Source organism: Vanessa tameamea, chromosome 26, assembly GCF_037043105.1.
Source record: "Vanessa tameamea isolate UH-Manoa-2023 chromosome 26, ilVanTame1 primary haplotype, whole genome shotgun sequence".
Lineage (NCBI taxonomy): Eukaryota > Metazoa > Arthropoda > Insecta > Lepidoptera > Nymphalidae > Vanessa > Vanessa tameamea.
In genome coordinates this window covers 5,758,938-5,781,650 of record NC_087334.1, presented here as the reverse complement: position 1 = coordinate 5,781,650, position 22,713 = coordinate 5,758,938, and the positions used below count along the sequence as shown (strand labels likewise).

Genomic DNA, 22,713 nt, shown 5'->3' with positions numbered 1-22,713 from the left:
AATTATCAAAATCCAGTGAAAAGTTATGAGGTAACAGACATATAAAAAAAAAATACAGACGAATTGATAACCTCCTCTTTTTTGAAGTCGGTTGAAAACAAACAATATTAACTTAAACGTAATAAGATAAACAAACCGAACAATAAGAAGTTTAGATTGTTTCTCCTTTGGTGATATTATTTCATAAGGTGATTATAGTACAGCCGTGTTGAATATGCTTGAACGTAATAGAAATTACTTGAAATATTGAACTACTAATTTATTTGTGTAGTCATTTTAAACGATATTCACCTATTTGCTTATTTGCATAATTTATTTTCTCAGTGATGATTAATCTGCATTGGTGAAAGTATCGCTCGCCGTTTTGAACTTTTTTACGTGTGTAATGTAATTTTTATACCTTATTTATACCGTGAAACGTTTGAATTGTTTACTTGCAAAGTACGAAGGAATGTTCATTGAAATTTTATCTTATATCGTAAGTTAAAACTACAGCAGATTATGATTTAAATGTAACCGATTTTAAACGATAAAAAATAATGAGCAAATAAGCTAATAACAAAACCTAATTTTGATAAATAATTTAACTATTAAGAATGTTAATTTTTTTAAGTCGTTATGTGCATTGCTACTTCGCAGAACTACACCCGCGAGTGAGAGTGGCGAGCGCGGCGGCGGGGCTGACCCGCCTCCCCCTCATCCGCCGCCGCGCCCCGCCTGCTAGCACACTCTTAACAAATAGACATATAGTGTCACGGACTTCTTTTTTATTATTAAAAGAGGAATATATCTTTCATACACATTTTTTGAGTAACTTAAAACGTTTATGCTGCGCACGCATCGAAAGTCCATAAATGTGAATAATTTTCCCCGTTTTTGCAACATTTCTCACTGTCGCTGCGCTCCTATTGGTCGCAGCGTAATGTTATATAGCCTAAAGCCTTCCTCTATAAATGGACTATTCAACAAAAAAAGAATTTTTCAAATCGGACCAGTAGTTCCTGAGATTAGCGCGTTTAAACAAACAAACAAACAAACAAACTCTTCCGCTTTATATATTAGTATAGATTTAACAAATTGACAGTTATTGATATATTAAGTCTATATTAACATCGAGAGTTGAGCCTGTTTTTTTTAATTTTTTTTATAAGTAATACCTTATTTAAAATAAATCCTAGTCCAAATGACAGGAATATTAAACATATATTTTTACAAATAACATCTCATGAAATATCGATGAGGTATCCATATTACTGAAAGCAAATCGACCTAGCTTTAGATTAGGATTAACTCACAGTTCACCGATGCGTCGCTCTGCGTCTGTCCATTCGGATATATCTTCTTGACTAAAAACGAAAGGACAAAAGTCAGCAAATGTAGAGTATTCAATCATGATGATGACCTATTGGGTCACGACAGTTATTCTCAAGGGAATTTTCTTTGAAGAACTTTGTTCGTGGCTAAAGGAAAGAGGGCCAACTGCTCGGCCCATATTGATGTGCACAAGGGTATACGCAAACTTAATTTCTCCTCTCATAACGATGTTTGAAAAGAGTTCAGGTGCCGGACCATCGGTTTTACGCGATTTTCGAAGCACACAGTTTAGCTGCTGCTAAAAAATTCTCGACAAAGCCTAATAACTTTTAACTAGCCTAACTTTGAGATAGAACCCGGACTCTCTAGGCCTTTCTACCTAGAAGTTTCGTTATTTATTTAATAACAAAATAGGCTGTCTCTGTCTAACAGATTCAATGTTATCACGCAGGAAAGGGAGATGATTTTTCTGACAATGGCTATACTGTACTATTTTTACCTATAAGTCTTCCGAAGCGTGTCGAAACGAGACATATCTCCTTCTAAATCAGTCTTGTTAATGGATGAAGCGTCATCTCTATCTTCTTTCACAGAGTCGTCAGGTCGAACTGTTGTCGAAACTTTGAACCCTGCTGATACTAATGCTCCTGTAAAAAGATAAAATGTTTATAAATACAACAGAACCAGTGTGGGTACCATATTATCTTTATTTATTAAGAATCTTCGATCAATAATTGGACACAAAAAAACTCCATTACACAATGCTTAGTCTTGTAACAGATTTAATAAAGTTTATTAGTTGAAGGTTTTTGTAGAGTTTAATAATGTCCCTAATAATAAAATTATACATCTTACATTATTTATTATAATTCTTAATTATATTTTAAGCTTCAAAGCATACCTTGTTTGTTAGATCTTTCTTTATTGACGCTATATGACGATTCCATACTATGTTTTCTGCGCATCTGAAATAAAAGAGTTGATTAATTTTATCATTGATATTAAATTATTTCTATGTAGTAATATTTTTTTAATATCATATTTTTAATAGAATTAAGTCCTCTCGTAAATATGTGTCACGGCAGTTATTCTCAACGGAGACTAATATTATGACTTTCCCATGGATGGCAGACAAGTCTCGTGTGTCAAATCTTGAAGATACAATGGCATCTAATTATCACGTTGGTCTATTTCCTAGATAAAAAGCCAGAGGATCCTGAGGTTTGGGTTCAACCCCCAGATCGGGCCGATAAGTGGTTATTGAGTTTCAGTTCTCAGTATCAACCAAGTGAGGAAGTTGAAAGTGTGTTCACTCTCATGCCGGACAGCACGTAAAGCCGTTGATCCCGCGCCTGATATATTTCCAGTCATGTTGAATTTGCCCCCCATCGGATTTTGAGAGTAATAGAATAGAGAGTACACCTGTATTTTTCATAAGAACTAAAATGTCTTCTGCGTTTACTTCTGCGAGATCGGTCAGGGCGATATCATCATCAGTATACCCCTTTCCAAATAAATGGGGGAAAATCATACTTATTTTCCCATATAATCCTAATGGTAAAATTATTTATGAATTCTATTTGTCCGTATGAAAGTTTCTATTTGTCTTATTTTGAATTAAATTTCTCTCTTAAGCTATAAATATACGTATTACATTATTCTGAACTCACTTCGTCTGTAGCATTAGTAGCCCCGGATTCTAAATAACTTATCAATTTTGCTTCACTGCAAATCTCGGTACTCTTCTTTCTAGATAAATTATCACGGCTGAAAATAAATAAAAGAAAATTAAAGTAATTTCACTCCCTGCAAAAACTTACGTAACGTCATAATATTCAATCACTGGTAAGTTTTAACCTTAATAAAATTCAAAGGATATTTGCAACGCTACATTTTTAGTATAACGTTTGATTGCGAAAATCTAAATACTTAATTTATTTGAAGGCTATAACATAAATGAAGAGACTACTATTGAAAGGCATACATTCAAAGGATGAACTTGCACTATTTGAATTTTATGTATACTGGCGCAATCTAAGATCTTTCTTCGAAATGCAACGCAAAGATTTTACTAGGTAGTAGGGCTTTGTGCGAGCCCGGGTGGGTATCATCCACTCATCATATTATATAAGCCCTACTACCAAGTAATCCTTCTCTTCTTAAGTTTGTATATCAGAAAATGTATTATAATTATGGCATCCCATTCCACCAACGTCGACAGTACCCTAAGCCGAGTTCCAGCTTCACAGGAGGCATCCTTAGGAGGCACGTACTCGGAGCCCTTAAGTGAGCTCCCAATACCCTTGCTTGAATATTCTAACTCGCATTCCCGGCCGGTGATGCTGTACAGGCCAGTAGGGCCAATATACATTACGGCTAAAGTATATATTACCTGTCTGAGTGTAGCGGGTGTAGACGCGCGCGGGGGATCATGAGCGCGGGCGCGGGCGGCGGCGGCGGCGCGTGCGCGGGCGGCGCCGACACCGCGCACGGGCGGCTGCACGACGAGCGCGAGCGGGACTGCGCACGGGCACACTCTTATTACAGGGAAGGGGCGAGGGGATCATCACGCTTTATCATTCGTTGAGCATCGGTTAACTGGATCACAGTAAACCGTTCCTTTTGGGTGTACCAACATCCGAAAATACAAATCAATAGGAAAATATAAATTTATGAATGATGAGGAGATACTAAAATCTAGAGACCGACCATATACTAAATACAATAATGTTTTGTAAGATAATAAAGTCAGAAAATGTCTACTAAACTACTACTAAAAATAAATATATATAAAAAACGCATACACTATAGCGCGATTTAAAGTACGAAGCGCCATCTAGCGAACATTAGAATAAACACCCTTAGCCCTTAGATTTGGGGGATGTATGTTTTCGTATCTATTATCTTTGACCAAGTATTACCTTTGACGGGATATACGGTAAGGAAGTATTTTGTACACTACAGGTTTCAGCCGTCTCCATTCTTTCAGCTATCAACGCTCGTCTGTCAGCTCTTTGTTTCGAAGGTATATTTCCCTGAAATAAGTGAGTTTATCAGATTAATATCTTAATAAAATATCACATATTTTATGAATCATTATGAATTTTTAATTAATTAATAATAGTAAGTTAACATTAAATTATAAAATGTTAAATACTTTCTGAGTTCAAATTACCTGATGCAAACTAGGCATTCCTTGCATACAGCCGATCACAAAGGTCTGCGTGGCGGGACCCTTTTGACAGCAACACCTCTTTGACGCCCAGATAGTCACCACAAGGATAATTACCAACCCAATGACCGTTACTGTTATTAATACAGCTGAAATGGAAATTTTGTTAGTTTAATTTGAATAAGACTTTTGAAGACAATAATGAATATTTTTTCGGTAAAATTTGACACCAATATTTCAATTTTTACTTAAAATATCCCAAGAGGTTTTTCGATGCATACCTTTTAGATTGACTTGACAAGTTCTGCCAGCGTACCACTTAAAGCATTCGCAGATCATGGCGCTTTCTCGCTCGAAACAAGTGCCATGGTAGTTACAGCCAGCGCAACCAACTGCATCAGCTATATGGAAATATGCAAATACAAGATAAGTCATCTATATAAATAACTAACTAACTAAATTAGGACTGTAAACATCCATTTAATTAACTTTTATTTTAAGTTTTGTAACTCAATTGGATTTTAAATCTACATATACATATTCTTAGGACAAGATATCTACCGATCACATCTGCGTCATGTTATATGAGTGGGATCTTATCTAGTGGGACTAAGTGACCGAAGTTTGACGACAGAAGTTGGAGTGGATTCTGCAAAGATCTTCTCACCATTCAAATATTCGTTTTATAATTAATCATTTGAAATAGATGATCGTTTTTATTTACTTACAAGAACATATTCTCCCTGGGTACAATGTGTTCACACTTAGATCCGCATAACCTTCCAAGCAACTACAAGTGTAGGTCCCGCGGAGATTGAAGCACCGAGCGTGTTCTGAACAATCGTGGAATTGAGCACTGATGCATTCGTCGAAATCTGTTGAATGATGACACACTGATATAAGTAAAATTCTTAAAGTCTATTAAAATAAAGGTTTTGAAGGTAATTTTAACAAGGATACTTCATAACACTTAAATATATATTGACATGATTACATATCCCAGAATTGTACAATTATTTTTTATATTAATCTTCTTTATGTGTTTTTAACTTAATAGCTTGCACCGATTTTGATTATATATTTTACTGTATTTGTGCGTGTCCCTGAAAATTTGGTGCTGCGATTGAGAAATAAATTAAATTCTTATTGAACACGAACGAAGTTTGGACCAGCATCTCGAAGTATTATAAAATACTCTTTAGAAACTTATACTTACCGCTAACATTGAGCCTGTCTATGAACACTTCCGCTGCGTGCACTTCTGTACCACCAAGGCTGTAGTTGTTGTTTCTTAGGTATTTCTCTATGACTTCTTTCAATCGACTCTCATGAGCGTTGTCTGAGAGCTGAAAATATCATAGCACGAATTTATTATTTATAAGTGAAGCTTGGTAAAAACAATTAGAAATATAGAATTTCAATACATGAAAATATTTGAACATGGATAGTAATGGTGATTGCTATTCAAAACGTCATGAGCATCAATAGTAAGTAAATAAATACATTGACTTCTGAATTGGACATTTTTGAAGACAACGCTAAGCTTCATATTTCATAGAAGTATAGATTTTTTTATAATGCTTATGTTCCGACGAATGGAACATATCAGTTCTTGATGTATGTACACTCGCTTATAATGTATTTAGACTATTGTTTAATTTAAAATAATCAAACAATTGTTACCTGTACATAGAAGTCATTAATGACACCCTGATATGTTTCCTCTTGGGGTGTCAACATTTCAATGGGATGGAATCCAGTTATATGTACGCCATGATAAACGTCACGCAAGTCAGATTGCATTACCATTCTATTGATTCCTTCATGGGTGGCAACAGCTAAGCTATGATATTCCTTGCTAGAGTTATCAGACAAGTTTGTATGGAATTTCAAACGTTCATTGCCTTGTGATCCTAATGCTAATCTAACTGAATATGTATAAGTAGCTGAAAAACAAAAAGTTTTTAAACATTTCAAGTAAGAAAATTTAATTTATATTTTAGTTTGTTTCGCCAGATTTAATCTTACGTTTACAAGGTCTGTCAGGGAACATTCTAGCAAAACCGGGCCTGCATACACATTTCATAATACCGTCTATTCTCTGACACCTTTCGTTTCTTGAAGCCTTACAATCTGGTTGACATTCTTTTCCATATCCAACACCTAAAAATAACAAATTATTGTTGTAGCTTTATTGTATTAGGTTTGTAACTTGTAAAAAATCAAGGTAAATTAAAAAAAAAAACCGCTTTCATGTAATATTATTGTTAAGCAAAAGTACTTGCCCGTAGGGTGCACAACATTCGTAGTTTCTAAGTAAGGCGTGCCGGCTAACAATATTTCTCCAAATAATACTTGTGATACTCCGTTATTGTTAACTTGTTCATTTCTAGTAACATCATAATCTCCCGTATCAATATCTGGAATAGGTGGAGATTTGCCACCATTTTGTGATTTGTTCATAACAACAAAGAATGTGTCATTATCTTTATCTTCTTCTACTTCAATTTTTTGAATATTCTCAGTAACATCATTGTCTCTTATAATAAAGTTGTCTCTTTCTTCTGACGACATGGTTATATCGTCAAGAGCTATCTTTGTTGGTAATGACGAATCGACGATAGAAGTTGCTTCAACTTGAGGTATAGGAATATGTTTTGTGACTGTTTCTACAATTGTAGTTGGTTGTACTTTTGTGTATATCTCGGTTACGACATCAACTATCGTAGAAGTGTGGGTGTTGGTTAGTATCAATGTTTGTGTTACAGCTCCCTCAGATTGACTGACTAAAGTAGTTTTGGTATGAGTTACGGTCAATGTGTGAGTAAGGTTTATATAGCCAATACTTGAAACTGTTTGAGGTGGTTCTGATAATGTTTTAGTGAGTGTAATTATAGTTGTTCTGAATTCCGTTTTTGTGGGTATAATTTCATCTGATATCTTGATTTCATTTCCAGCATGGTGTTGTTTATGTATATTCGACGTCATTGGATCGTTATTAAAAGTAGATGTTTTCTCTATAATAGATGGTACTTCTAGTGATTCCGTTGATACTTGTTCCTCTTTAAGGACCTCAGTTGGCTTAATATACTCTTCTTCTATGGACGATTCAGAACTTTCTATAATATTAGTGGGGAAAACAGCTATTGGTTTAGAAGGTAGAGGTCTTATAATTTTTTTTATTGAAGTTAATCTCGTTGGGTATGAAAGTTCCGGTCGAGATAGTGTTCGTGTAGGTCTTATTACAGGTACAGTTTTAGATGGAAGTTTAAATTTGCTTGTACTTGACTTTTTATCATCATTACGAATTGGATAAGGCTTACGAGTCCGATTTTTATTTCCAATCGGAATAACTTTCATTCTATCTTTAGTTACATCTTCTTTACTTGACTCAACTTGTTCCTGCTCGATTGAAAATTCACTTTCCTTATTTAGTAGCTTTGTATTATTTTCTTTTCTTGAAACTGTTATTTGCGTTACAGGAGTTTCATGACTACTATCTTTTGCCTCGCTTGAGGTTTCGTATTCATTTGAAATAAATATATTTTCTGAAGAAGATTCTAATGATATTTTATCGGAATCTTCGGGTATTTTTGTAGGTGACACGTTGTCTGGAAAATATACAGATGAAGGTCCAAAATTAAAACTCGATGAAAAATCGAAATTAGATGAAGTTAACCAACTGGAGGAAGCTGCAGTTGGGAACACAACGTCTGTTACAGAAGAAATTGTCGGTTTGGGTTCTTTTTGTATTGAAGTTATCTTAGAAGGTAGTTCTCTCGGAGGAGGTAGTAAATGTGAAGAAGGTTGATCAATATTGAAAGAGGGCCTTTTAACTTTATTAACAATATCATAATTTGGCCTATATGTTGAAACTTCATCCTTCAATGGCTTCCTCACAGGTCGTTGAGTCGACTGCCTAGGAGGTAAAGTTTTTGGTGGTACAGTCCTATATGGAGCTGGTGTTCTCATAGGTAAAATCGGTCTCGGAGTTTGGGGTATTCTTGATGGAACTCTTTGTAGTGGGTTTCTGGGTGGAGGTGGGCTCATACCCATAATTTCATCATTAATTGACGGCTTGAAGTTGTAATTTACAGTCGGTGGAGGTGGCGATAAATCAATTATTTCACTTAAGGAACTGTTTAACCTATCTGATTCAGATTTAATTGTAAATGGTTTAAGTGTTGTTTTTTCATCTAGTTCCACAATTAAAGGTTTTTTGTCTTGAATTTGAATAGTTGACGTTATAATATTAGATTCGTTTGATATGCCCATATTGTTTAATAAGACCGTATTCTTCTGTTGGTTTTTATATTTATTTTCTGGTTCCTTAAAACCAACTGGTTTTCTCGTGGAATATGGTCTACTTGTTATAGCAGTGTTTTTTTCTTCTCCAATATTTAATTCCATATTATCTTCATATGACGCGTTCGTACTGTTTTCCATTAACTGATTGATTTGCCAATGTGGTTGTTGTAATTGATGATCTAATGGTATTGCAGTATTAATTGTAAATGGTCTAGGCTTCATATATGGATTGTGATCATAAATAGGCTTAATATTATTTGACTGAAATGTTGTTTTATTAAATGAAGTAAAAGGTTTTTCTGTTTGTGTTCCAGGATTAAAGTTAACTAGCTTTACGTCCTCGCTGTGTTGGTTTACATTTTGATTGAATACATTTTCTAAGGAAGGTGAACTTTTTGTATAGTTATTCTTAGCTACAGATGTAGTTATAATTGGTATTTTCATAGATTCTGAACTAACTTCACCATCAATTTCACTATTATTTTCTGATTCTTCTTCACCATCATATATTTCTTCAGCAGTTTCGTAAATAGTTTTCGTTGGTTTCGAGTAAATTATCTTTGTTGTAGTAACTTCATTGCTATTATCTCTTAATGGTATATCGTACACTGGTTGCTTGTTACCGAAATTAGATGGAATATAGTTAGGCTTTATTGTAAAAGGCAGTACATTCGATTTTTGACCTTCGTTTGTCTTCGAAAATGGTCTACCAATACTGAAATTATTAACTGTTTGCTTATTCTTGTTATCCCAAAATTCTGGCGGTTTTCCAACAGTCGCAATCTTTTCACCGAATTCCGGTAGACTATCCGACTTATTATCGAAATTCAATGGTATTATTTTTCGAGTAGATGCTTCAACTTTTATATTTTTCAAATTATCTTCTTTAAGAACGCTGGCATACCACCCGTGAGAATTGGTTGAAATTTCCGGTACAAATGATATAGGTTTATTTTCAGCGTTTAAATTTTTATTATCCGCATAGTTCGAATTTAAATTTATGTATCCATTTGTATCTTCATTTATCATAGGGAAATTAGCATGACTATTTACAGATGGCGGTATTAAATTACTATGATCCTTGTGTATCGGCTTGTCTCTGATATTTGTATTAATATCAGTTTGTCTTACGGGTATCATTGAGTTAGTTTGGTTAAATTGATATTCAAAATTGTTTTCTTTATAGCTATTAAAATTATTACCAGGCTCTCGTTCATGATCATCGAATATAAGCGATGGATGTCTTTTGCCATGTAATGCAACACTTTCGTACTTTGAAGGGTCATCTTCAACTCTTATTGCAAAATTTGTTCCTATAGGTATATTTGCATTTATTTGTCCATTAAGAGACGTAGTGGTGATTGGTACGGAAATGCTTGAACCTATGATTTTCCCCGAATTACTTTCACTTGCAACATTAGCTGCAGTATTCAATGTTATAGTGTATGAGTTTTCCTGGGTGTTGCTGGTAATAACTGATTTATTTGTTGCATTAGAAGATGTTACTGCATTGTTTGTTTTAGGTATCTGTTCATTAGGTTTTTTTGGTGGTTTCACTTGCGCTGTAGTAACGGTGGTTGGTGTTTGAGGTATTTTAAATGAATATGTTGGTGTAGCTTGATTATTTGGTAACTGCGATGCAAAATAAATTTCTGATGTTACTTTCGGAGGAAGTTGATTTGATATTGGATGCTGAATATTTAAAAACACGTTGCTGTCATGTATAGGTTTTGTATGAACTATTGGTCTTTGCTGATACCTTTTTTTATCATATCTTATTTCCTGATTGTAATGCCTTTTAGGTGGTGGCGGTGGAACAGCAAGATAATTTTCATATTCCTTGTCAATTATATCTTTTTCTTCCTTGGGTTTAGAATTTTTATCAAATTCAACCTTATATATTTCTGGATTATACGCTGTTATCTGTGGCCCTACTTGAATGTGACTTTCTTGATTACTTGTAGGTGGAGGAATATTCATTAAATCTTTTGGGCGTTTATTTTCATTCCATTTTACTTTCTGATCGTTATTGAGTCCAGTTCCTTTATACGTTGGTGCTACATCTTTTGCGTATGAATCAAATGTAGACTTAATTGTTGGTTTTCCAAAAAATTGGTTTTTATTTGGAACAACGTTATGAACGTTGGTCATATGTGGTGCATCGATGCTAAAACTTCCAAAGTATCCAGGTTCTGGGTAAGGTAGAGGATCGTCGATGTAATCGCCGGTTTTATGAGGTTCAGATGATCCAGCAAATACCAAAGCTGTCGAACTGCCATGAGGAATCAATACATTAGCTACTCTAGAAGGTTGTATATCAACTAAAAATGGTTTATTTTCAGAATCGTCATTTTCTACGTCAGTGTACCTTCCATCTGTTGTTATTTTAGTACTTATTACTTCAGATGAACTTGGATTGTTATCTGGAATATCTTGCTCCTTAAATGAAGGTCTGTAATTAACTTGATGGTCTTTAGGAATATTATTGGAATGTTTATTTAAAGAAGGTATAAAATCTAAAAACGCTGGTCTACCATGGTTAATTACCATTGATTCTTTATTTTTAAGTATACCTGATTGTTTATTTTGTTCAGATATTATATGTGAATTAGTTGAAGACCACTGTTGGGAACTTTGCTGATTAAAATGACCTCCATGAGGGCGAATATTTTTATTTGGTTTTGATTTTAACTTAGGTAGTTCTGGTGGTCTTAAATCAAAAGAGTCATCCACTTTCATATTTAATATAGTTTGGTCATTCATCGGTTTTTCTTTTACTAGATATTGGTCATTATTTGCAACAACGCTATCTATTAGTGGAGGGTGAACCGGATTCTGTAGTTTAATCCCACTTGCAACTAAAGTTAACGGTCCCCCTACTGCAGGTTTTCCAACTATCACATCTGAATTCGCTGTTATAATTTCACCCGGACTTATTGGTATTCCACCATTCAAGAGTGGACTCTCATATATTATTTTAGGTTTTACAAGATGTCCTTTAGAATGCTTATTATCAGTTGCCCATGCAAAATTTTGATGTAAGGTAACATTTTTTAAAGATATTTGAGATTCAGAAGTTTTCATTTCATCGACAGGTATATAGATTGGAAAATTACCTACTTTAGATTCCAAATCATTATCTACTCTTTTATTTGCATTGTAAATTGTAAGTTTGCTGACTGGTTTAACAGTTGTGGTTGTTATTACCGTCTTATTTGTTTCTTGTCGCTTCATGAAACCACCTGTCATTTTTTCAATTACTGGAGCCAATTGAGATAAACCTTTAATACCTAATGAACCTAATTTAATAAGTTCCGCCATTACAAATTTATTTTTATTTATTTTCTGGTTTTTGTCTGGTTTAGGTTTTATAGATGTGTTACTTGTAGATATATTGTTATGTTTTGACGGCGGTGCTTGTTCATTGGTTAATAAATCACTTGTCTCTACTGAATTTGAATCTTTTTCATCAGAGTAATCATTAACTTGTGTAAACTTCTCTACAATTTTATCTGTAGGAGCTGCTTGAGAACTAGTCTCGTATTCATATGGGCGGTATAATGTCTGATCAATAGCTTCTTTGTGAGTCGGTCGAACATCCAATTTCGTGCCGCTGTATTTAGTAGTTTTAATAAGGTATTTATCTGTCGCTATAGCAGACGGTAGTTTTGCATTTGTATATTTGGTTTTTAAAGATTCCGTTTTCGTATGACTACAAGTACAAGAACTAGTACATGGCATATGACCTAATTCAGATGGCTCTATGAGGTCAAAATTATTTTCTTCTTGGCTATCAATTCTTTTTTCTATTTTGGGGTTATTGCTTAAAAACATATTACTAGTTGCTGAAGGTTGAATAGTTTTGACTTCCATGTATTTCGTCTGAAATTGTAAAGAAAATTTATATTACTTTCATATATTATTACATATAGTGTAACAATCTTATCTGTAAATATTTACGGTATAAACATTCAGTATTAATAATGACGTTTCTTAAAAGAGTTAGTAATATTATGTTGGAAGGACATTAAAAGCAATTAAAAGTTTCTGAATTTATAATATATTATAATTTTAGACGCTGTAATGGTAATATTTTGTTGGATATCGGGTAAATTATTTAAAGGTTCCATGAAACCCAGGAATATTCCTTGTGCCTTTAAATCGGGTTCCTTAACTGTGAATCTTACTTTTGTAGGTTTCAAGTCAGCTAACACATCTGTAGCGTAAAGATTTGTGAGTGATTCTGTTGTAACCACTGAAACTATAGTTTCAAATGTTGATATAGCGCTCCTTTTGTTTTGAACAACAGTAGTTAAATATGTGTATGTGGTCATACACGTCTTGATAATGTAATTATGTTGCATGAGTTGATGTAGAGGAAAGAAAGCACTCATTTGTTGTCGGTTTACAACAGTAGCAACAGCTGATGACAGTAACGATTTATTTGGTGGCGTAGAACTCACGTGATGCTTTGGTGTTTTCGTTGAACTTAATTGCATGACTTTAATTTTTCGCTGAGAAAAGAGATGACTATAATAAGAATATACTTGTAATACAATTAGATGTTAGTGTTAATCACAACAATATGCTTAACATAGTCAATATAAAAGTTTAAACATGAAAATAAAATTTTAGTATAATACTTGTAATACATTAAACATTACCTGCATATTATTAAAATTTTCATCATATAATAATTAGGAACTGATCTAAAAAAAATTTACTGGTTACCTGTTCTTGTTTCCCATCTGAACTTTTATCTCTAACTAAAACCTCAACCCCATTAGACATTATTCTTGTAGCTAAATTTTTTAATTTTCTCTCGTCGTCAGCTCCGTTAGTAATATCGATTTCACGTCCAGGTCTCCATGGTGTATTGTCATACACTATGGCGTTTGTATTAAACGCTGAAATCAAAATATACTTTAATCCATATTCTTATAGTCTGATATGATTTTACTATAATATATTTATAAAAACTTAATACCAACTATATTAGTAATTTATCCAAAATATATATAGATTATAATTATCATCCAAGTCAATTGTATCATTTGTAGCCCATATTTGTTAGAAGATCAAAATAACTAAACAATTTTAAAAAAGATTTCCATACAAAAAACTAATTTAAATAATCGTAAACAATTCTTTACTGGTTCTAAAATGAATAATATTTGTTACATATAATTAATTATTTGAATGGTCCGTTATCAGTGAAATTAATTTGGCGGCTGAGAATTACAATTTATAGCAATTATTTAGAAAGACATTAAAAATATTTACAATATTTTAGATAGTTTTGGCATGAACATGAGCATAACTCAGTAGTTTTAAATAAACCTTATATAGAGAAACAGTTTAAAGCTGAGCCGTGTGTATTTATAAAAATGGCAGTAAATGACTGTGAAGAATTACATAATATAACTAACCATTTCACTGAAAATGCACCTCAACACACGGGTGAATTAGTAACCATTTTATAGCTTCTTGCTAATTTGTGCATTTAGAAAAGTCGTTAAAGCGACTCTTAATACTTTTATAAAAATAGGTGTAGTGTTATTTATTCTATGCAATATAAAACAAAATGAGTATAACTATCAGTTAATAATAATAATACAATTATAGATTATCATTATCAAATATTATAAATCATGATAATATACGTATTTCCTTTACTAATATTTGATAATGATAACCTAATTTATAATAATAATCATATGAAGCTTTACTACTTCAGCACTTTGTCACATTTGAAAACACCTCATATTATACTATATACACGTTATAAATTATGTTTAAAAATACATTTACTTATCTACTTTTTACAGGTAGTTAGACATCTAGATGTAAGGATTATTTTAGTAACATTGTTTTTATTAATTAATATATTAGAAATGATTATCATTTCTAATATAAAAGTCGATTGAATATATTAAATTATTTATAGATGCATCTAGATGTATAACTTCTACAGTATTTTTAGCTAATATTATTTAAAACTCACCTCCTTAGGCGGATGGTGACGCGGATTGTGGGATAGAACCATCTGGATTCGTGGATCTTCAAAGGACCGCCGTTCAAGTCGTCATTTAGTCATCCTCAGTTATGTCATAATTGTCAATGCTTAAATCACTCGAGTCCATAATTACAAATAAATTTTGTATAAGTTCAATTTCTATACTATAAACGAAATAGAATACATCTAATTTATTTATATACATAAATTAATTTGCAAATGATATTTAAAATATCTTCAAAATATTTAATTCTAGATTTATTTATTTTTTCTTTTTAGATAACTATATTGTATATTTTTTTAAGTATGATATATGTGGTATATTTTCAAGTATTGTTATATATTAATAAATAAAACAAATAGTTTTTTAATTATATTTTTATTATTTTATCATTTTAAGTCGTAATTTGCAATTTACAAATGAAGCAGGTCGAGTATTATAAAAGGTAGTATTTATATTAAGGTTTTTAATTCTAAGATTTTATGAGTTATTCTTAGGCAGTGATTAGATAATAATCACCTAAAGATATATATTTTTTGACAATACAACTCAATATATGGTAACAAGTCAAAATATTTTTGGTGATCTTAATCTTAATAAACCTCTTAACACGAATCCCTATCTACAATGTCGAAAGAGTATTTGTATCTTAAAACTAAATGCTAAAACTATAAGGCACTATTCATAGTTAACTTACTATGATACAAAGTAAATAAATAACTAAATCATTACTTTACAGACCTAACCAGTTGTTCGGTTTTCAAGAGACATCATCGACGGAACTTTGCTTTAAATCTCTAAGCGTGGATGGAGTTTCTAATTTTACAACGTAGGTTGGTGATGTATTGTAGTTCACATGATCACTGATCTTACCTACAATGCTTTCTAAGCTTTGCGTTTCTGTTTGGGATACAATATTAGAATTCGCTAAATATTTATCCATATCTGAAATTATAGAGTTTTCTAATGCACTGTCTCCTTGTGAACTTACAAGTTGGTCTATAGATGGCAATGTAGATGGCAGTATTTTAACATCTTCATAATATATAGCTTCTCGTTTTCTGACAGTTTGTGTGTCATCTGAAATAACAGTTGACAATACTGTACTGAACTCTCCAGGATGTTTACCAGATACGTATAATGTAACTACACTAGTGTGTTTTGGTGGAGCCGGCTTCTGAGCTCGCGGTTTCTTCCTGCGTGTAGGAGGTGGTGATGGTGGCGGAATATCTTCACCACTATCTTGAATATCTTCAGAAAAATCTTCGTTACTACTTAAGTCAGACAATATGTTAGGTTTTGGACTGTTACTATAAATATCATTGTTCAAATTGTTGTTTGGTATAAGATTATTCGGCAATAAATTAAGATCAGCTTGTGCTAATCCAAGTAACGGATTTGAAGTCTGTAAAGACAGTGCCTGTTGTTGTTGTTGTTGCTGCTGTTGTTGCTGCTGGAGAAGTAGAGGTAGCAATAAAGAATTATATTGAGGAGGAGGTGCCAAAACAGTTGGTGTAGTTACAACTGTATCAGTTATAAATTCCGTAGCTGTAATAACATTTGTAGTTGGATCTACAATCGTAGTCAATATCGGAGTGCCTCTAAAAGTAATTGTTAAAAATGTTTCTCTTGCGTCCGTAACTGTTGTTACATAGGTAGTTGATCTAGTTTTGTACTCTGTTACAGGTGTTTGTACTACTTGTTGTTGCGGTATCAGTCCCTGCCCTTGCAATGCAAGAAGAGGATTTATCGCAGGTTGCTGATTACCTAATAAAAGTTGAGATAACAATAAATTTGCTAATGGCACATTTGCGTTAATTTCAGGTGCAACCGTTTGTACAACAGGTTCAACGTTATAAACAGTACTAGGTAAAATATGAGAATACGATGTTTTGCGACCTCTAATAGTTGTAGGTGTAAAAATTACTGTGGTCGTAGGAGTTTCATGTAGCACGAATTTTGTTATTTTAGTTGCACCATTTTCAGCTAATTCTGTTGATTCAAGAGCAAGTACCAATTGTTGATTACCGATGGGACCAATTGTTGTTGCCACCTGATTGAGTAGTAATGTCTCAATACTTGGTTTTGCAGATAAAACATTTTTATATTCAGTAATCTTTCCATTAACTATAGGTATTGTGACCTCAAATGGAATCTGGTGTGTTACAGTAATCTTACCGTCATTTAAAATATTATCATATTTATTATATCTTTCACCACTTAGGTTTTCAAAGGAATTTCTTTGTCTGCTTGATGCTCTACTGGTTGTTGTCCGTGACCGAGATCGACTTGTGGTACGTGAAGGACTAGATCTTGAAGACTGAGTAGATTTTCCATTAGATAAGCGAGGAGCTTTTGGTCTAGATGAAAGAGTTGTAGTTCTTGATGATGGTCTCGATTTAGCTCCCCGTCTGTAAGCTGGTGCTGACGTTGTTGTCGATCTACTTTCACCTCTAACAATAAATGGTTGCCTTTGAGAAACCTTAGGTGCAGAAACAGTAGTAGTCCGACCGTTTGGACGTGAGTTATAGCGGCCCGTTTTTTGTTTTTGTGTAGAAGGCGCCGGCGGTTCTGTCTCCGGTTCTGGATCTGGTTTTCGAGTACTACTTAATTTTAATCCAGGCCTTCTGAAATTCGTATATTTTCTATTTCCGTAATCTACTTGACGCTTAGAACGTCGCTTAAATGCAAAAGGTCTTATTTGAACTGCATTAGAAGTTTTTCTGGGAGGTAATGGTGATGCTACCTGTTGTTCTTTTCTATCTGAAGATTCGTAATCATTGTCTTCTTCGAATTCTTCTTCATCTAAAAGCTCTTCGCTTTCTTCAAACTTCTCTTCATTTTCTCTTATTTCTTCTTCAGGTTCGGGTTCTGGTTGTTTAAATAGATTTCTTTTTGGCAACAAAGAATTAGGTCTCTGTCTGCGTAATGCAAGCAAAGGATTGAAAGTTGAACGAGTAGTTGAACGTCTGGTTGTCGTAGTACGCGCTCTCGTAGTTAAGCTACGTCTAGACGAAGGCGTCGTAGATCTTGGTGTTATAGCCGTGCCAGGCTGCCTAGCTACAGGTGGTCTTCTAAATCTGAGTAAGGGATTATTAGTAGTTTGTCTTTGTGGTGTATCAGAATATTCATCAAGGGATTCAGTAGCACTTTCTTCCTGTTGAGTTGCAAAAGTTTCTGACTCATTTTGTTCATTTGGAGGATAATTTATAGAAGCAGATTGTCTACCACCTCGTAACCTTGATGAGGCAGTAGGTCGAATTCTTGGAATTGCTGATCTACTTGCGTAGTCCAAACTATTACTTCTTAAAGAACTAGACCTAAAACCAGTCCTTCTAGACGTTGGAGCAATGTTGCCTCTCGGAAAACCTCCAGGTCGTGAAGCTGGAATATTCGCTGATAAATTTACATTTGCACTGGTACGACCAGCAAACCTTCTTCCGGAACTAGATGAACTAGGTAATGCAGCAGCTTGTTTTCTATTGCCACTGTAACTACCTGTAGGTCTAACTGATTTTAGCGTTGGAGTAGCAGTAATGGTCGGTGTAAAATCTGCTCTGGTAATAGTTGTTGCACTATTTGGAATAGGTAAGCGTTTAGGGCTAAATGTAGGTCTGTTCCTTGAAGCAAATGGTATTATGACAGGAGTAAATGACGGTTTTTTCGTTGTAAAAGTCAGACGACTTCTCTTTTTCGAATTGGATTCATCCTCTTCATCTTCTATTTCAGGCAAAAGTTCTGTTGTAACCTCAGTATCAGCAACTGAGCTTTCTATTAATTCTGGTGTAGAGGTAATTATTGATCCTTCCGTAGTTGTTGTAGTTGACGTAGATGTAGTGTCTTCGCCTAATGTTTTGTTGTCACTTGTTATTATTGTTGAATCACCAGATATTACTGCAACTTGTGAAAATATGATCTGTTTCTCAATATTTTGACCAGGAGTACTATTTTCAACAGGCTTAACTTCAGCAAATAAATTGTCGATATATGTTCCTTGTAATAAAGTAGTCGATACACCAGAAGGATTTGGTTGTTTTGTTGCTTGTATTTCTTCTTTTAATTTTGTAGGAGTAATACGAGGTTTATCATCTTGAATCAAATTTTTATCTACTGCACCACTTGGAACTTTTCTTCCTAACTGATTATCTTCAACTGCTTTTGTGTTATCGACGATATTAGTTACAGTTTCTAGACTGCTACTTATTTGAGATGTGTTACCTGCATAGAATGTTGTGAAATAGGTGTAGGTGGTATAAAAAGTAGCTTTACCATCGTCTTGTTCTAAGTTTTCCTCTACTAAAGAAGGTTTAAGTGCCACTTCTATATCTTTTGGCGGTAAAACACTTACTATATCAATTGGCGTAGTATCGATAGGACTTACAGTCGGTATAGACTGAACCGATGGTGTAACAATATTTGACACGATCTCTTCGCGACTAGTTATAGTTGTAGATTTATCTTTGTACAACGTAGTCCAGTATGTAAATGTTGTATAGTATGTAATTGGTAAATTGCTGTCCTCTTCGGGTTCTGTTTTAGGAGTAATTGTTTCAGTTACAACATTTGTTATTGTTTCTAAGCGACTCTTTACTTTACTAGAGTCTTTACCTATGTACATGGTGGTAAAGTATGTAAATGTAGTGTAGCTTGTTTGTAATAAAAGTGTTGGTGAAGGTAGAATTTCATCAATGTTACTTTCAGAACTTATTTGATCATCAAGTACATTATTATTGTCCAAATACTTTGTCTCTCCTTTTGAGAATGATGACTTGATATCTGTAACGTAAGAATTTTCCGATACAAGAGGATTTGACTCGACGCTAAATAACATATCGACTTCAATAGGCGTTGGTTGTGGTAAAGTTTCATTTTGTTTAATATCTTCTGATTGATTTGGACCCGTTGATATACTACTCTCAACCGATGAATTCTCATCTAAGCTTTGTTGTGTCATTCCCTTGACCTGCTTGCAATTTCTGAAGTCAAATTGAGCTCTAGTATTTTCAACGGGTAAGATATCAGTTTTTGAGGGTATTAGTTCATCGGGACCAACATAATTTGTGTAAACTTCATTTCTACTGCAAACATTAGCATCGGATCCAACGTATATTGTTGTAAAGAATGTATACGTCGTATAATATGTTTTAACAGAATCTGGTTTAATACTAGCTACTAAATCATCATCCAATGTTGGAGTGGGCGTTTGAGAACTGTAAGATTTATTTATTTCAACAGATTCAATCACATCTTTATTTTTAACGAGATCTATAATGCTGTTGATTGCAAGTGTTTCAGTTGGTCTACCTATTTCCACACTTGTCGGTGCAATTCCATCATTGTCGAAAGCGCCTATTAATGATGGATCAAGTTTTGATAAATCAATAGTAGACGTGATAATATTAGTAACAACAGACTTGTGACTTGCAATACTTGAAGTTTGGTCTCCGAAGAAGGTAGTAAAGTATGTGTATGTTGTATAAAGAGTTTTATATATAAGATCAATTTCGTTTTCAGAATTGTTTATGTCATCTTCCTCTGTTGTCGGACTGTGTTCGGTACTGACTGAAACTTCAATATGGCTCTGACTAGTTACAGGATGCTCTGTTGTTGTAGTCAGTGTATACTCTTTCTGGAAATTAGTTTCTTCCAAGCCTTCAGGTTCATTTTCTTTGGGTAAAGTTGTTTGTTCTTGTTGTGAAACAGAAATTGTAACTTCCTTTTCCATTGGCGTAGTTTTAACTGGACTTTCAGTATTTATTTCAAATTCAACTGAACTGTTTGTTTCAATTTTAGAAACCACTTCTGGTGATTCGATATTGCTTTGTTCAGTGCTCTGAAGTTCAATAGGTATAACAGACGTCGGTTCAATATTAAGGTTGGTTTTACACACATAATTTGTTATATAGCCTGAGTTACTTTCGACAACAACGTCCGATTTCACAGAAGTAGTAGTTTCAGTACTCTCCAAAGGTATGAAATAAGTGGTTAAGTATGTTAATGTTTTATATGCTGTCGTCATAGTAGATTGAGTTTCAAGACCATCGGTACAAAATATTTCCTCGTGTTTATTGTTTTTATTTTCTGTAGTGGTTTCAATCTCATAAGATTCATCACTATGACCACTTTCAGTAGTAGTGACTATTTCAGAATCTATTTCTTGCGTGCTTTCATTATCTTCTTGCTCTTCTTCTTCCTCTTCCTCTTCATCAGTTTTTTCAGTAACTTCGGCGGCAGTATTATCACTTTCTTCTTCAGAGTTTGTAAATAATTCACTTTCATTATGTTCTGTTACTGCAGATTCAATTGCTTCATCGATAACTGTTGCAGATGGCATCAAAGTAATTAAAGGATCCGTTGCTTGAGAGCTGTAATCATTTATAGGTATAATTTCTAAATTTTCAGTATTTCTTGTACTTTCTGTCGTATAAACAGGCTCTGATGGCTGTAAAACATCTAAATTTAAGTCGAAGCCATTATTGTATTGAACACTTACTGTATCTGGAATTTTACCGTCAATTTCATATAAATCTTTCTTTAGGCTTTCTTCGTCATTAAATGCCTTTTCCGAACTATTTTCTTCGTTGTGCATTTTAGTAACGAAATTAACTTCATGTGCTTTATATGTAGATGTTGCAACTGGAATTTCAGCTGTCAAGAAGGTAATTTTAGTAGCTAACTTATCAACTGGCTTAGCTGATGGAAAAACGTTTACTTCGTCTGGATTAGGCGGACGAATTGTTTCTGTATTTGGTGTAAATATGATAACAGTATCACCAACTACAGTTGTAAAATCAGCAAAACCGGCATATGTGAAAGTTTTTTTCGGTCTAGGTTCACTTTTTTGTCCGAACAACTTTTTAGGTGATTTAGTTTGGGGTAATAACTGGGGCGGTGAACGACGTGATTCAACATTATCAATATAATAAAATATTGGTGAAAATTCGTTCTTAATAGTAAACGTTGGCAAATCATAATTAGGTTTGACCTTAACAATATCTGATTCGTTAACAGTATCTTCATTATTTTTCGGCTCTTCTTTAATGGGTTCAGAATTTAATTCATACGCTTTACTTTGTCGATGTAATATATTAACATTTTCCAATATATGGGGGTGAACCAATTCAACTTTTTTCTCGTTTTCGATGGCCGGTCCATCAAGATAATTATATACTTCAAACTTGGGTTCATCATTGAAAGGTTGGACTTTGCGCGCCGTTGGCTCATCGAAAATTTGGTTATCAGCCTGATTTTCGGGAGAACTTGGAAGATTCCAATATTTAAATGTTTCTTGGGCAGGCTTACTTGCATAAACGATTTCCATTCTACTACTGGGTGCTAAATAGTCGGTATTTTTAAGAACAAATTTATCTGGGTCTATAATACCCAAGTCTTGTTTGACATTCCATTGACCATCAAAATCTGAATGTACACGAGTTGGATTAACGATGAATGCCTCTTCAACATTCGAAGGCTTATTATAAAGGACGAGTGACGACTTTGTAAGAAGTTGAGCATAAATTCGTCCATTGTCTAAGGTGGTGCCCAGAATTTGAGTAGCATACTCAGTTGTGACACCATCTTGAATAAACGTCCTCGCAGTTGAAGTCAATAGGCCGATAACAGGTTTGACGCTGTGGTATCGTCCTACCTTCGTGTTATAATCGTTTCGTTTTTGATCGTTAACGAGCAGCACAGTCAGGTCTAATGTCGTAATTCAGTTGTCATTCCGTCAAGTCGTGGATAGGATATCGTGGAGGTGCGTTATATTTTACAAGGTCCATTTGAGTTCGGAGTTGACCACGACCCGGGGATTAGATTTGAAAGAGAAAGAAAAACATACAATTAATTACGCAATACAGATAGAATAGAATACTTAGATGCTAAAAGAGACAGATGTATAAT

General features: G+C 33.9%; 2 protein-coding genes across 3 annotated transcripts in view; one reads left to right on the top strand and one right to left on the bottom strand.

Annotated features, from left to right (window-relative positions):
• Positions 1-22,713, bottom strand: part of LOC113393742 (uncharacterized protein) — a 103,501-nt gene that overhangs the window by 4,476 nt on the left and 76,312 nt on the right. Inside the window, exons 3-17 of one of the 2 annotated variants that reach the window (XM_064219077.1) lie at positions 13,526-13,701; positions 12,982-13,308; positions 6,772-12,676; positions 6,515-6,649; positions 6,170-6,432; positions 5,703-5,832; positions 5,215-5,361; positions 4,768-4,887; positions 4,490-4,635; positions 4,236-4,349; positions 3,707-3,834; positions 2,985-3,081; positions 2,216-2,279; positions 1,814-1,961; positions 1,296-1,346 (exon numbers count right to left, since the gene is read on the bottom strand). In XM_064219077.1, coding sequence (XP_064075147.1) covers positions 1,296-1,346; positions 1,814-1,961; positions 2,216-2,279; positions 2,985-3,081; positions 3,707-3,834; positions 4,236-4,349; positions 4,490-4,635; positions 4,768-4,887; positions 5,215-5,361; positions 5,703-5,832; positions 6,170-6,432; positions 6,515-6,649; positions 6,772-12,676; positions 12,982-13,308; positions 13,526-13,701 — 7,951 coding nt within the window. Of the gene's footprint in view, positions 1-1,295; positions 1,347-1,813; positions 1,962-2,215; positions 2,280-2,984; positions 3,082-3,706; positions 3,835-4,235; positions 4,350-4,489; positions 4,636-4,767; positions 4,888-5,214; positions 5,362-5,702; positions 5,833-6,169; positions 6,433-6,514; positions 6,650-6,771; positions 12,677-12,981; positions 13,309-13,525; positions 13,702-15,255; positions 22,513-22,713 lie in introns of those variants that run through there. The other variant, XM_064219076.1, reaches the window with a different exon arrangement.
• The window catches only part of LOC113393537 (ankyrin-2), a 143,585-nt gene that overhangs the window by 77,907 nt on the left and 42,965 nt on the right, over positions 1-22,713 (top strand). The window lies entirely within an intron of this gene.